General features: G+C 39.8%; 1 protein-coding gene across 1 annotated transcript in view; it reads left to right on the top strand.

Moving 5' to 3' along the window:
* The window catches only part of SCG3 (secretogranin III), a 32,987-nt gene extending 17,308 nt beyond the window's left edge, over nucleotides 1-15,679 (top strand). The window contains exons 10-12 of the mRNA XM_007081850.3: nucleotides 532-663; nucleotides 10,337-10,417; nucleotides 15,421-15,679. Of these exons, the coding sequence (XP_007081912.2) occupies nucleotides 532-663; nucleotides 10,337-10,417; nucleotides 15,421-15,539 (332 nt within the window). The 3' untranslated portion in view covers nucleotides 15,540-15,679. The remainder of the gene's footprint in view (nucleotides 1-531; nucleotides 664-10,336; nucleotides 10,418-15,420) is intronic.
* The last annotated feature ends 595 nt before the right edge of the window (nucleotides 15,680-16,274 follow it).

The following is a 16,274-nucleotide window of genomic DNA, read 5'->3' as shown; positions in this document are numbered from 1 at the left end:
GGATAAGGGAATGTGAAGAAAGAGGCAGAAGGAAAGAAGTCCTGCGATAGCCCCAAATTCTTAGGTGCTACTCTCAGTCATAGAATGTTGTTCAAAAATACAACATCATGGAGAGGTTGAACAACAACCAAGTTATTTTACTTCGAAATGAAGACTCAAACTTACTTTGGGAACTGACATATGCCACTTCATTGCCTACCTTGATTATAGTAAGGAAAATAATCTATGTTCTAATGACACAGTAGCAGAAGGGAAAGAACACTAAACCAAAATCTGGAAAGTCGGTGCTTTGGCCCAGCTCTTTTGCTAACTCGGTGCATATCTCTCCCATTCTGGGCCTCAGTTTCCTCGTCTGTGAAATGGGGTAAGGAAGTTGGACAATCACTAGATTAGACAATCACTAAGATCCCTTTCAGCTTGAAAAATGATCTGACCTTATGCTGTACCCTTTCAACAAATTTATTTCTACATTACAAATTGGTTAATGGATAGGAAATAGGGTTCTAACAACAGTGCTCAATCTGATTACAGCACCATCAGAAAAGAGTCATGAAGAAACAGATAGTACTAAGGAAGAAGCAGCTAAGATGGAAAAGGAATATGGAGCCTTGAAAGATTCCACAAAAGCTGATAACCCAAGAGGAAAGACGGATGAGCCAAAAGGTACGGAATTAACAGCTCTAAGTTGGCAATGAAAGTGGGGGAAGCAAAAAATTTCACCACACAGGTTGATCAAAAATGCACACCCCACCAAATCTGCGAAATCAGCACCATCTGTAGAGAAGAGATTCAGCACATGGTATCTTTATCTGAATAGCAATCTTTTTTAATGGCCTTGAGTCTCTGAGAATGGCAAATTGGTTTTATCTTCTGATGGGCTTAACTGTCCAATGGACTTTTGTGCTTGGAGAGGAATGCTTATGACCATTGTGCATTGTTTAGTGTCTAATCTGATTTATTAACTTATTAAGCAATATTTCTTTAAACATAATTAACATTCCTCTAAATGTTACTTATTTAACAAAGTAATCAAAATTTACACATTTAACAGAGCATATTTCCCTAATCATTTACAATGATAGAAATGTGACACTCTTAAGGACCTGATTAAAAATCATAAATCCAATATATCAAATTTCCTTAAATAACCTAAATGTCTTTAAAAGCAAAAAGCACACATTAAATGAGCCCAATAATTACAAAACTTACGTTTTTATTGTTATTCTTACACATTCCTGAGGTCCAATTTTTTTCTGCCTTAGCAAGTTTATGTGATACAAAATTTACTTCTTCCCAGGATTTTAGAGAATTTACTACACCCTTAAAGAAAAAGATCCTGGGCAGGGGAAGGGGCACAGAGGGCGGAGAAAGAAAGAAAAAGAAAAAGACCTTATGAGGATGCAAGGTCTAAGTTGTTAACCCTTTGATTTCAGATCAGGATGAGGATCTGGTTGTATAGGCCAGTGGTTCAAGCCCCTTTTACTATGAAGTGTGCTAGTTATACCATGGAAAATATATCTATCTTCTGAAACTGTCTATACCCAAAGTTGTGAAGAGATGACTTAAACCTATTTTTATGTCATTATGATATATTGACCTCTTTGGTATAATTGGAATGTTACATATGTCTGTCCTATCAGTGTCTCATTAGCAGGGTCATCTAGAGGTTTTATTCCCTAGGAACTGAGGGAGTGGGTCCACGCTGTCTCTCGAGGGCAGGGGAGGTGTGACATTCAGCTAATTTATCATCTGAAGATACACCATTGGGCTCTCCTTTCATTATTTATTATGTATAATCATTAGTGGCAATGAACTGATGGACTTTGCTCATTCCTTTCTGGATGCTATGAGACCACAAAAGCTGGTCATGTTCATAGTATAGCTCTTAATTTTGAAGGGACTACTTGGCCTATTTACAGGTTCCTAGTCTTTGCCGCTCATATAGATAGAAACAAGTTCACATTCATGTTTGATAATAGATCCTGTTTAATAGTATCTGTATATTAAGTTAAAAAAAAACTAGCTATGTATTTAATACCTTGTAACTTACTAACAGCAAAAAATTACCAACAACTTCCCCTTTATATCACAACTACCTTTGTTGACACTTAATATCAATCTTTTCCATTTATGTAAGATGATGATGACAATGATGATGATGATGGTGGTGGTAGTGATTTTATGCTCCAATTGGTATCGCTTGGGCTGTAGGAGTTCCTCTGTCCCTCCTTTATCCTTTTAGCACTATGCCCAGTATTTTTAAAGTATCTTTGCTCTCTGGCAACAACAGGGTATTCTAGACCCACTGAATTTTCTCATCCCAAGATTAAAACAAATTCCTCTTCAAAGATTTTTAGTTACTTTTTGTAGAAAATATAGAGACCTGAAACTGAGTTATACAGGTTCAAATGAGTAGTAATGTGGGCCCAGAGAACTGCTTCTGTTCCAGTTACTGGGACTTTTTTGAGACAGAGGAAAAATATATTTTTTCTTAATATATCAAGTTCATGTTGATTTTTCCTATCTAACAAGGCTTTATATTATTGTATTTTTTTTCTCTAGTGCAGATTTCATAGACCGTCACAATTCTCTCCTACATCAACATAGCTGATGTATCAATTCTAATCGTTGGGTGTAGTAGCCTGTGTTGAGAAAGGTTATGATGTTTCCTCTGGGCTCAGGAGGAAAGAACTTGGGAATAATTAATTAATAATGTTTGTCACGGGCATAAGAAGGGGGAATTGGTAATATACATGCCATGTTAACCGACTCTTAGACCAGTCACACTGCCTTGATACTTCCCTAGGTCTACTTTGGATGAATGGTAAACTTTTTTAAATGTCTTTTAAAAAAATTATAGCAAAATACACATAACAAAAGTGGTCATACTCACCATTTTTAAGTGTATAATTTAGTGGCGTTAAGTACATTCATATTATTGTGTTACTATCACTACCATCCATTTCCAGAACTCTTCTCATCTGCAAAACTGAAATTCTATACACGTCAAATAAAACTTATGATTCCCCTCCCTCTTCAGCCCTTGGCAACCACCATTCTACATTCTGTCTCTGTGAATCTGACTATTGTAGGTACTTCATATGAGTGGAATTATATAGTATGTGTGCTTGTGTGACTAGCTTATTTCACTTAACATAATGTCCTTAATGATCATCTCTGTTGTAGCATATGTTAGAGTTTCTTTCCTTTTTAGAGCTGCATAATATTCCATTGTATGTATATACATACCACATTTTGTTTATCTACCCATTTGTCTATGGATGCTTAGGTTGCTTCCACCTTGTGGCTGCCATCAGTATGGCTGTACAAATATCTCCTCAAGACCCTGCACTCAGTTTTGGGGGAATATTCCCTGAAGTGGAATTACTATACCATATGTTAATTCTACTTTTAATTTTTTGAGGAGACACCATACTGTTTTCCATAGCAGCTGTACATTTTTACATCCCCCCCCCCCGACAAAGAGTGTGCAAGGGTTCCAATTTCTCTAAATCCTCATCAGTGCTAATGGATGTGAGGTGGAAGGTGAGTGGTAAACTTTTGATAGATAGCTAACCAAGAAAAGAGTGGTCCTGTAGCCTGAGAAAGAAAGCCAGGAACTGGGCCGCACAGAGCACTGCAGTTCAGCCCCACAGAAAACCAGCATGCCTAGGTCATCTCCTCCAGGAGTAACCCATGTGTAATGACTATATTTCCTGAAGACAGTAAGCCATCATCTAAGTCCTTTGACTGGCAGAGGCGGCATGCTCAGTGCTTAAGACAACACCTTCTATCACTATGCAAATATCCCTGGGAATGGATGCTGACAGGTATCTTTGCTTGTTTTGGGAAAACATTGTGTAAAAAAAGAAATCTGAAAGAGTTGATTCTTGGTAGTCTCCTATTCCTATGTAGGATGTGAGTGTTTAAAGGCTAATGATGAGGTTAGATTTCTTTTCTCATTAGGAATTCCATCAGTTACTAAGGGGGAGAGAAAAGAGTAAAACTCCATCCATTTAGTGTTGCTGTTTGTCATGGCCCTCCTGAAACATTAGGAAGAGGGTAGGGATTGGGGCTAAAATTAGTCCCCTCTCCATTATTTGGAGATTCAATTTATTCATACTACCCCGACCCCTGTTACTCTGAGATAAGGAAAACTGATTTCAGTACAATTTAGAAAACACCAACCTGAGCTTAAACCAAGGGCCAACATTTCTTGAAAACAGATTGAATCCCCAAAGGGCATGTTATGACTCATACCTTTGTATTGACAATTGCTTTGCTGGCACTTTTCTCAAGGATATTTTGTTTCTGTTATAGAACCACTGAGACAACACCTATTGCCCCTGGGCAGAAAAATAAAGGCATCCATGTGGGTAAAAGCAGGACTTACTGGGTTTTCTGAGACATTTATTCAGCTATAAATACACATGTATTCTGATGGCATGCCTGGCATCATGCTCAGGAAGTAGACCTATTGAAGTAATATAAGAACAAATGCTGACCTCTGAGGACTCAAGCAAGCTTTGAAATGATTTGAGAATGTTCTTAACCCATATGTAGGCAAGCCTAACACAAGCTACATACATGCACATGTATCTCCCTTATCGATGAGTCAGGAGCATGCAGAAGAGAGAGAAAGTTGGAAGACATTACAGGGCAGAGCAAGGGATGAGGTAATGATCCAGATAAAACCACTTCAAACAATAATTATAAGCAGAACACATTGTCAGAAAAGTCTGTAAAGAATCTGTTTTGCTCTTGCAATGTGGGGCGATGGCCCCATCGAACCACAGCAAATATTTATTAATCATGCCAAGCATATGCTGGACCCTGTGAGGAATAGGAATAATAGTGGAAATGGGAATAATAATACCCTCAGTTTATCTCAGGCTTCAATTTACACAGCATGTTTCCATGCCTCTTGTTTTAGGTTTAATGTAAAAAAAAAGTCCAATTTAATTACCAATAATGAAAAGTGGCACATCCACCTTTGAATATAATTGAGTTAGACTATTGAAAGTCCTGTATTCTACAGGGATTCACATTAAGAATAATCTTTTAGGGGAGCTCCTGGGTGTCTCAGTAAGTTGAGTGTCCAACTTCGGCTCAGGTCATGATCTCACAGTTCATAATATTGAGCCCCACATCAGGCTTTCTGCTCTCAGTGCAGAGCCTGCTTCAGATCCTGTGTCTCCCTCTCCCTACCCCTCCCCGGCTTGCACACGCACTCTCTCTCTTTCTTAAAAATAAATAGACATTAAAAAAAAGAATAATCTTTTGTGGTGCCTGGGTGGCTCAGTTAAGTGGCTGAATCTTGATTTCAGCTTGGGTCATGATCTTACAGTTTGTGAGATCGAGCCCCAAGTTGGGCTCCATGCTTGGGATTCTCTCTCTCTCTCTCTCTCTCTCTCTCTCTCTCTCTCTCTCTGCTTCTCCCCCACACTCACGCTCATTCTTTCTCTCTCTTTCTCTCAAAATAAATAAATAAACAAAAAAAGAATAATCTTTTAAAATACTGATTTCTAATTGGTACAGTCATTTGAATGATTCCATAATTATTCCTAAATTTAGGGGTATGCCAATGAAATCATATTTATTTTAATTTCAACCATATTTATAAAATTACCTAATTTTTCAAGTAAATTGCTCTCTGGAGACTAAAGAAAAGTACTTTAAAACTTTATTCCATGATCTAAGTATGGATCTATTTGCCAATTTGATGTTTACTCATTCACTTCTGCTCTATGAGTCACTGAAAATCTTTTTTAAAAAACCATCCAAAGGATAAGATAAGTATTAACATACTCAAAAAGTCATTCCATTGCTATCATTTGTCAAGTTTATGGCCAGATTATGGAAATAGGTGAAAAAAGTGATCTCTATGATAGCTTTCACCTAAATATTCTATTATTCCCATATCTTCCTTACAGAAACCAGAAAAGGTAGCCTATTTAATTAATAAATGGCTAACTCATGTGGATACTGTTATTTTTAAAGCAACATAAGAGGAAACAATTTGTGCCTTTTATTCAAGCCCCAAGCCATTCTGCTAACAATGTCCAAAAATAGTAAGTACAGTCTTCCCCCTGTGAGTCAGGAAGGATGCCAGGAGCTAAGTCCAGGCACAGGAGACCTACCATCAACACAGGTTTTTTGAGGATAGCAAAGGAGTGTTTCTTCCCATATATAGAAACCATGAACCTTCTTTTTAGAATTCACCCCTAAATTATAAATAAATAAACCAAGGCTCAGAAGATGAAGTGATTCACCCATGATCCATAGCCAAAGAGTGTCAGAGCCAGGCCTTGAACCCTTGTCCCTAGACTCCTATCCAGTACTCAGTCTGAGTATTTTCTTTGGGGCATGTAAAATGTCATCAATGTACAGAAATTCTTACACTGAATGGCTCTGAGGCCCATGTTGGCATCCATGATACCATTATCACTTACTTTGTTTTATACCATTCAAAACTGTAATCATTTAATCTTTACAGAACTTTAAGCATATCAAACTTAATTTTTATAAGCACTCTTTAGAAGATCTACTATCTTTAGTATGTCCAGAATTCAATAGGTTAATTCTATTGATTTCTACAATGTTTTGTTGTTGTTGTTTTCTAATGGGGCTTTGGGGGTGGGCAGATCAGGTCAACATATCACAGTAAGGACAAATTCGTGTATAAAAAAGGGTATTTCTTTGCAGTGCTGAAAACCAGAACAGCCAGAAAAGGAGGGCTGCGTCTTGATTCTGGCCCTCTTCCCATCTGCTTCAGCATATGTTTTAAAGCTTGTGCCATATTACCTCAGCCATGAGCTATTTTTTCCAAAGGAAACTGAAATATATTTGAAAAAAATAGCCCAGCTTTCCAAAGTGGACTCTCATGGGCTTTTACTGCACACTGTGTAAATAAAAGGTTTGCTTTACAGCTCCTGACAGGAGGAAATGTAAATAGGAACCAGCTGCTTCTCTCCAAGAGCAGAAGAACACCTGATTTTATTCACCTTGTTACCAATGCTCCAGTAAACTTGTGGAGATCTCAGTACTGATGGCAGTGGTTCCCAAACTTTGCGCCACATTGGAATCACCTCAGGACCATTTTTTAAAAATGATGCTCGGTCCCTGCCTCAGGATATTCTAATTTGATTCATATGAGGAGTAGCCTTGGCATCAGGATTTTTTTTAATGTTTTTAAAAGTTTATTAATTTTGAGAGAGAGAGAGAGAGAGAGAGAGAGAGCAAGCATAAGCAGGGAAGGGGCAGAGAGAGGGAGAGAGAGAGAGAATCCCAAGCAGGATTTGTGCTGTCAGTGCAGAACCGAATGCAGGGCTTGATCCCAGGAACTGTGAGATCATGACCGGCATCAGGATTTTTTAATGATTCCCTAAATGATTCTCCTGTGCAGCCAAGTTTGAGAACCACTGCCTTTCTGCCCAGTTTGGTAACAACAGGCACTAAATCATTCTAGTCTAAAAGGTGAATCTCACCCAGCTACACTCAGTAGAGGCTCTGGATTCATTTTGGTTCAAGACCAGGCTCTGACCGTTACTCAGCTGTGTCCCCCTGGGCATGTCACTTAATTTCCCTGAGCCTTAGTTCCTTCATGAGTAAAATTGGAACTAATAACGCTTCTTTCATAGAGCTCTGTGAAGATTAAATAACATTACAGAAACTGTCATAATCATATGTCATGATCTACAAGATAGTTTAGTTTTTAAATAAATTGCAGTATAGTTTTCTTCAAGCTGCAGTAAACTCATTCTCTGTTATGGGTTGGTAATATCAATATAGTGGATAAAATTGCTTCTTGTGCATTTCATACTTTTTAAAATTTAATATTTTTATAGAAAATTAGTTCCTGAGCAAAAGGCAACCTAACAAGATGATGCCGAGTCCCCTTTTCCAAACTGCCTTAGGCTGGGTTCCTTCTGAAGCAGACCCTGAGAGAAGGAGTTGCGGTCCAATTTAATCGGGAGATGACCACTGGGGGCATAGATACATGAGACAGGGAAAGGAGAGAAGCCCATAGAAAGTGGTTTCACTAGTGGGCTTCAGCTGTGGGCAACTGGGGCTTCCCACTGAGGATCTCTGGGAGGCTGTATGGAATGTTCCTGAGATATAAGGAATATATCATATAAGGAGTATAAGGACATAAGGATATATCATATAGGGATATAAGGAATATATAGCATATCTGGAATAAGGGAGACATGGGGTGGGGAAGCAACAATGTCTGCTACACTATGGCAAAAACCCCGTATTTATTCTTCATTCTCCTAATTCAGAATTTTTAACACCATATTTACACAGAGACTAAGCTCAGGTTATCCTTTTCTCAAATAAGCTTCCCATATTATGATGTTATCATAAATAATATTGTGGGACGAATGCTTAACATTATTTAAAGAACAAGACTATTTTCAAACATTCGTAAAAGTTTCAGAAGCCCTAATTACTTAATATGCTAATGACAAATTATCTATTTGTTAAAGCCCTATGAGACCCACTACTTTGATTTAAACACTTCAGTTGCATTCTCTAGAAATAGTCTACACTAAGATTTCTTTGTTCAAAATGCCTTTTCTAACTGAATTAATTTGAAACAGAGAACATTGTTTTTATGTTACCAAATGCAATTGACCTTCTCAACAAACAGGCAACAGACAATGAATATTCCTATATTCGTTGTACTAAAATGTTATAACATCAGCTAGGAGGACATTGGTCTTCCATGTGCTCTAACATTCTTAAAAACAAAGCACTGAAATCAAGACTTTTTTTTATACAGTTGACTGAAGTGAATAGGGGCTGAAAATTGTAGATCTCTTCTCTTGTCCACTTAACCCTTTTGCAAAAGATCTTCTCTGTGCTTCTTGGGGTCCACATAACATGGAGCCCCACTGGTGAGGCAAGAGTAGGCTTACAAGATCAGGAAGAAGGATGCTCAGGAGGTCACTTAGGTAAATGCAGTAGTGGAAATTGGAACATCAGCAAATCCTAAGGCAGTGTTATTGTTCATGGACTGTAGTCAAATGCACCCAGGTTCAACCCTGGCTCCACAACTTACTAGCCATATGACCTTCAGCATATTACTTTATCTCTCTATGTCTCGGTTTCTTCATCTGTAAAATGGGGGTGAAATGGGACTGCCTTTAAAAGGTTGTTGTGAAGAGTAAAAGAGATACTGCATTTTGGAGCACAAAGCACAGCCCTTGGCACATCATAAGAACACAGGTAACTCAACCAAAAAGTCTGGGGAATAGACTAGAGGTAACAGGGCTCAAAGGGGGCTCAGAATGGGTGGTTACCACACAGAGCTTTGGCAGCCATTGATTCTTGCAGAGCCCCTGGACTTCGAAGGCTTCCTTTCTTAGGCCACCCAGAATTCTCCAGACTACCTGGTCCCTTGGTGCAGACACTCTGGGCACTAGGGACCTCACCTGGTTTCAGAGATGGCTGATTTCCTTGAGACAGAACAAGGCTACATCAGTGTCTGTGACTGAAGATAGACTTTGCTTTCAGATAGTGCAGGTAGCAGAAGTTTGGGAAGACTAGAGTCCAAATTCTACTTCTGTTATTTCCTGTGTGGCCCCAGACAAGTCGCTTAGCCTCTCTGGGTGTTAGTTTCCTCATCTCTCAATGGATGGTAATGCCCACCTGCAGACAACAATGTACGTGAAGGGCACACAGAGCAGGCACTTCTCTCACAACACTCAAGGCTCATGGGAGAATGTTTATATCCAGGGGAGTTTTACTAGAATGAGTTCTAAGGTTCATACCCAAACCTTGAAATGAGGCCCAGGTCATCTCTTCATCTCAGTTGTCACACACTCCCTGCCAGATTGGGCAGAAGACTTGTATAGCAGCTTACACTAAGCCACAGATTTGGACTTCCTTAACATGACTTATATGGTGATGGAGTCTTTTCAGGATCTGCCACTCTGATTTAATTCTTGACCTGAGAATATTCCTAACCAGTTGGAAGAACTGGAAGAACCATTCCTAACCAGAAATGATGCAGTCTAAGAACTGTTCACCTATCCAGTGAACTGAATCAAAATTCTTCTCTGCCAAGACATGAGACTGCAGTTATGTGTGTGTGAATAATGGCTCCTTGACACTTACTAGCCTGCCTGGTCCTGTGTCCTGGAATCTCATCTCTACCCTTTCTCCTCAACATCCCCCACCCAAATATGCACACTATTTTGTTACGGATACCACCTCACAAGTGCCTGATGAGTCCAGCATTTATGGTTCTGAACAAGAGTGTGGTCTTTAAAAAGAGATGCAGTGATATTTTATGAGTATTTGCTATGAGTTTTCTTCCCTTTTCCAGGGAAAACGGAAGCCTATTTGGAAGCCATCAGAAAAAATATTGAGTGGCTGAAGAAACACGACAAAAAAGGAAATAAAGAAGGTAAGGATTTAGTATGGTTGCAAACTGCCAACCTCACCCATTTGTCAGGGGTTCTTGTTAAATAAAGTTTCCCACAGTCAAACGGGGCTAAAGTCTCCTGTCAGAGTCCAAAAACACTCCAGGATACAGGAATAGAATCTCCATTTCTCTTATTTTTCAAAGCCACCTCTTGGGCAAAGGCCTTTTCTTTTACATTTTATTATGAAATGTATCAAACAAAAGTAGAGAGAATAGTATAATGAATCCCCATGTATCCACCAACCACCTTCAATAATTATCAGTATTTTGCCCTTTTCTTGGAGTATGTATTTTCATAAGTTTTTTAAGTTTATTTATTTTGAGAGAGAGAAACAGCATGAGTGGCAGAGAGAGGAAAAGGGAGAATTCCAAGCAGGTTCCACACTGTCAACATGGAACCTGCTTGGAAATCCAAAGAAATCCAAGCAATTCCAAGCAATTCCAACCCCAACACGGGGCTCGAACTCACAAACTGTGAGATCATGACCTGATCTGAGATCAAGAGTCAGACGCTCAACCAACTGAGACACCCAGGGCCCCCCTGGAGTATTTTCTAAAAAGGGAATTTTTTGACCACATATTAGATGGACCCTGCAATTACAAAAGCAGTCACTCACTTAAAACACAGAACAAGACTCTTCTGTTCTGAGTACCAGAGATATGCAAATGTAAGATGCAGCCTCCCCTTGCCCTCCCTGACCCCCAAGGAGCTCCCAGAACCACTAAAGCTACCACTAAAGCCGCTCCCAGCACCACTAAAGCCTGCTCAGCGCTATCATAGACAGGTGCAGTGCTACAAAGGTGGGGGGCACATCTCCTTACAAGGATGCATAGCACTGGGAGAAAGGATTGCAGGAAAGCCTTTGTTGGAAAGCTGAGTGACAAGAGGTGGATGCAGAGGAAACACTGGGCCCAAGACATAAAAGGACGAAAGAGAGTCATGTGTTCTGGGAACTGAAGCCACCCAGTTTCCCAGGAACACTGGGTATCTGTGGGAAGGATCGGCAGCCAGAGGTGGGAGGTGGATAGCAGCCAGATCAGGAAGGTGCTTGCGTGTCCTGCAAAGGAGGTAAGTTTTAGCCAGGGGAACCTAAATTAGGACTTAATTAGGTTAAGAACTGAGAAATCTCTCTGGCAGCAGTGTGGCTATAGATCGAAGAAATAGGACCCCAGGGGATTGGACAGAGATTGAAGGCAAAGATCTGGAGCAGAAATTATGGGGCTTAAACCAAGGCAAGGCAGAGGAAATAAAGAAGGGAGAAACTTGACAGCAATGGATACAGATGAGTCCAGTATGACTCCCAGGTGTCTGGCTGAGCAGTTGCCAAAGGATGCTTTTAAAATGAGACGAGGGGTGTTTTCCAACTTGAAAGTGCATTCAAATCACCTGCAGAGCTCTTACATGTCCTGACGTCCAGGTCGCATCTCAGGACCACTACAGCAGAAACTCAAAGAAAAGGATGCAGGCATCAGTATTTTTAACCCCCTCCCCATGATTCCACTGTGTAGCTAAGTTTGAGGACCACTGATATAGAGAGCACAATGGGAGAAAGAGGTATTTTCAGTTCCTCTTTAGCCTATGGTCTTGTTAAATTCAGTGAAATGGAAATAATTATCAGCTTTTCATACATAGTTTATTTGACTCAAAATAATGTGAATTTCCAGGCTATCCGTTCCATTAAAATTCACATGAACCATATTACATCAAGTCTGTCACTGGTTGACGAATGAACCATTGTTTCATGTACTACTAAGGAAGAAAAGTTATAACATGCCATCAGTGACTGTAAAGACTTTTAAAAAATGGGGCGCCTGGGGGGCTCAGATGGTTAAGTGTCTGACTTTGGCTCAGGTCATGATCTCACAGTTCATGAGTTTGGGCCCTGCTTCAGGCTCTGTGCTGACAACTCAGAGCCTAGAGGCTGCTTTAGATCCTGTGTCTCCCTCTCTCTCTGCCCCTTCCCTGCTCATGCTGTCTCTCTCAAAAATAAACATAAAAAATTTTTAAAAATATACAATAAAAAATGTTTATCTTAGAATGAATGTAATACAGAAAGTACCAAAATGCATTCTGAGACCAATGTTAATTTGATGGTCCAACAATTTGGAATACTTATGTTATTTCTTTCACTGATTAACATGAATCACACTCCCGGTCATAACCCGCAACATCCTGCAATATAATCTTCAACTTCCAGAAATGATCAACCTAGTCAAGCATGGAACCCTGGTGCTTGCATCTCCAAGGCTCTGTGAGCAAATTTCAAAATGACGGTATTGAGTTTGATGCTCCCTTCTGCCCTCAGGAAGTGAGGGTGATGTGCAGCATACCCCCCTGAAGACAGAAGCGGACAGCTTTTCCTCCATTGCCTTCATATGTGCTCTGCTTGACCTAGGTCATCTCTTAAAGCCCGTGGATCTCTTTCCTAGGGTCACACAGTGGCTGCAGCTGTGTGAGCAGGAAGTCCAGTAGCTCTGTTAGTTCTGACCTTCCTTAACCTCTGCTCATGCCCTTTGCTGGGCAGGGGTCTGGGTAACCTGCCTCTCCTTCCCAGAGCCAGGAAAGGGAGGTCCATGTGATGTGATGCTGAGAAGGATGATAAAACTTTATGCACCCTTAAAAAAAAAAAAAGTCTGTGCTTTTAAAAAAATGAATCACAGCCCTTTTTTCTTTTGAGCCTAACAACCTTAAAACATATTTTTAAGATTAGCAACGTGACTACTGACTTGTGTAATCTAACAGCCAGCTAGTTTTCCTACGGCGCACAGTGAGAGCTGTCTTAACGATACAGTTTTTCCATTTCAAAGGAAAGCAAAATACTTTCCTGTTTGTCCATTCAAATCACCCAGACCTCTTCACATCTGCCCTTGAGCTGTCTTTCGTCCCACTAAAGACGTTGACCCTGCAGCCAACTCAGAAAAGCCAGTATTAATTTGAGCTGGTGATAATTAAGAGGCGCCTCTTTGTGCCCTATGAGACTGGAATCAGCTTGTGAGGAATCAGCACACAAATCATATGTGCAGTTTGATTCTGTTTTGTCCTGACAGGGAAAATAAAAGCCAACAACAAAACCCAAGCACTTACTGAACATTTGTTCTACACCTGTTAGTGGCTTCACGTTCATTACTTCAAGGCCACAGGGTGGTTCAGGGCAGTGACAGACAGACCTGGGTTCAGAACCTGACTCTACCATGACCCAAGCATGTGACTTCCCTCCTCTATCCCGTTTCTTCATCTCTGAAATGGGGACTAATGCTTACCTCATGGAGTTTTGCGAGCAGCGTATCAGATGATGGGTGTAAAGTGCCCCGGCTGGCAGTTATGTCTTTAATCTTCAAGGCGAAGCCCTAATGGGAGCAAATGCCTCTCTTGGTTGAGAGGAAACCGGCTTTATCTGACCCTCAGCTCATTTGATATGATAAACACCTGGCACTTATAGAGATGTTCTTTATAGTTTTCCTTCATGGGGTGCTCTGAGCTTCTGTTACCCCCTTTCTCCTTTTTTTTTTTTTTTCCTTTACAAACTGACAGAAGGCAGGGCTCTCTTCTAGCAGCGGCTATAGCCAAGGTGAATGGCACTGTCCTCAAGGAACTCAGCTTCAGGCAACTCAGAATCTGGGGGGAATCTCCCCAGGTACGCTATGATGTGGAAGACCCCCATGTCCAGCCCTGAGGGATGTGTGCCATAGATTTTGGTACCCTCCATAGGATGCATTGTACGTAGCCATTAAAAGTGGTGTTTCGGGAAAATATTGATGCTTACTGTGTAAAGTGAAAGAAGATTGTTAATAAGGTTGTATATTATACTGTGATCTTAATTCTGTGTTTAGATATATTTGAAAAGCAAAATATACATACATATATTTTTCTTTTTTTTTTTGCTTATATATATAACAAAATACTAACTTTGGTTATTTATGATTAATAGAATTCAGGTTATTTAAATTTTTTGTGTTTATTTTTCATTTTTTAAAACAATGAGCATCAAGGAAGGATGTGGGTTTTAAGCTTTCAGAAAAATGCCACAGGTGTCCTCCTTACTTGAGGATCTCTTTGCTTTTCATGGGTGGTTTGATGGTTTACACGGATTTTTTGTTTAATTAGGACAGAACCACAAAGCAGTTTCTCTTTATAAAATAAAAAAGCTCTGTGCATTTTTCCTCCATGCATATAATTCAGATAGTGTGAAAATTATTGTCATTCTTTTTTTCTTTCTTTTTTTTTTTAGTATTTATTTTTGAGAGAGAGAGAGAGAGACAGAGCACAAGCAGGGGAGGGCAGAGAGAGAGGGAGACACAGAATCTGAAGCAGGCTCTTGGGGCTCAAACCCACAAACAGTGAGATCATGGCCTGAGCCAAAGTCGAACCCTCAACCAACCGAGCCACTCAGGTGCCCCAATGGTAATTCTTAATTTGGAAAAAAAAAAATGGGTTGTCACATCAACAGGAACTTAACCTGTATAACAATTACAGAAAATCAAAACACTTGGTTCTATTTGTAACTCTTACTACCTGTGTGACCTTGAAGGTACTTAAGCTTTAGGATATTGTCTCCCCAAGTGTGATTCCCTAACCAGCAGCAGCAATATCTCCTGGGAGCGTATTTAAAATGCAGGATCTGGACCTCTGCCTCGGACCTACTGATACAAATCTGTAAGAGCCCCCAGGTGATTGGTATAAATATTAAGTTTTCAAAGCCATGGTCTATGGGCCTGTTCTCCCCATGCTCAAGTGATGGTGATACTCCCTACCTGAACATCTTGCAGGTGCGATCATGGACAACAAATGAGACAATATACATAAACACGATCTTAAACTGTAAAGATTAAAAAAATGCCAACATCTAATATGTCTTCTGATGTGAAAGACTGCGATGGAATAGTAGTTGTGTTTTTGTATAAAACGCTTCTTAGCTCATGGCAATCACTATAAGGGGATGTCTCTTTCCTATCTCTGCTCATGACACTCTGACGATATTTTCCAGATTATGACCTTTCAAAGATGAGGGACTTCATCAACCAACAAGCTGATGCTTACGTGGAGAAGGGCATCCTTGATAAAGAAGAAGCTGATGCCATCAAGCGTATTTACAGCAGCCTGTAAAAATGGCAAAAGATTCAGGAGTCTTTAGACTGTTTCAGAAAACTTAGCTTCAAACACTTCTAATTCTGTGATTAAAGTAATTTGAGTCAAGGATTTTTAGAAAGTGATGAAAGTGCAGTAGTTAACCTTTTAGAAGTGGTCAAACATAGCTTTCTTGCCATAAAAACGATTTGAGAAGTAAAGTTGTATGTAAGCTGAGATTTTGTATATAGAATCCTTATTTCCTTATAGATTTACATTTTATAATCAGAGATATGCTGCTTTGGAAAGCCTGTAACAGACTGAATTTAAAACTGAAGCTTCTTCCCGCTGTGTCACATAGACACCCCCTGAAGAATTAGGGGGTTCTGTTTTCAAGGCATGCTGGGTATCAAAACACCTCATAGAATATGTCTGTTACAAGATGTCATTTCCATCACCAGTTCCCTTTTGGGAGTTAAAATAAATTAACATTTCCTCAAAGCCTATCTAGCATAAAGGATAGCTCTCTGCTTTTTGGCTGTTCCTGCTGGCTCTTTATCAGGCCCCACTGGTGCAGAAAGGAACCTGGAAAATGGGCATAGGAGTTGCTGGTTTCGTCAGTAATTTCCCCCGCTCTTAATATTTTCTATTAGTGAATTTTCAGACATCCAGGTTATTAATAGGGATAACTGTATGCTCCCCAAGAAGAAAAATGAGGTCATAAACACTACCAAAGCAAAGTAAAAATGTATGCCAGATCTGGGTTATCTAAGC

This window comes from Panthera tigris, chromosome B3 (assembly GCF_018350195.1).
Source record: "Panthera tigris isolate Pti1 chromosome B3, P.tigris_Pti1_mat1.1, whole genome shotgun sequence".
Taxonomy (NCBI): domain Eukaryota; kingdom Metazoa; phylum Chordata; class Mammalia; order Carnivora; family Felidae; genus Panthera; species Panthera tigris.
Note: the sequence above shows the minus strand (reverse complement) of the source record. Positions and strands in the feature narration are given on the sequence as shown.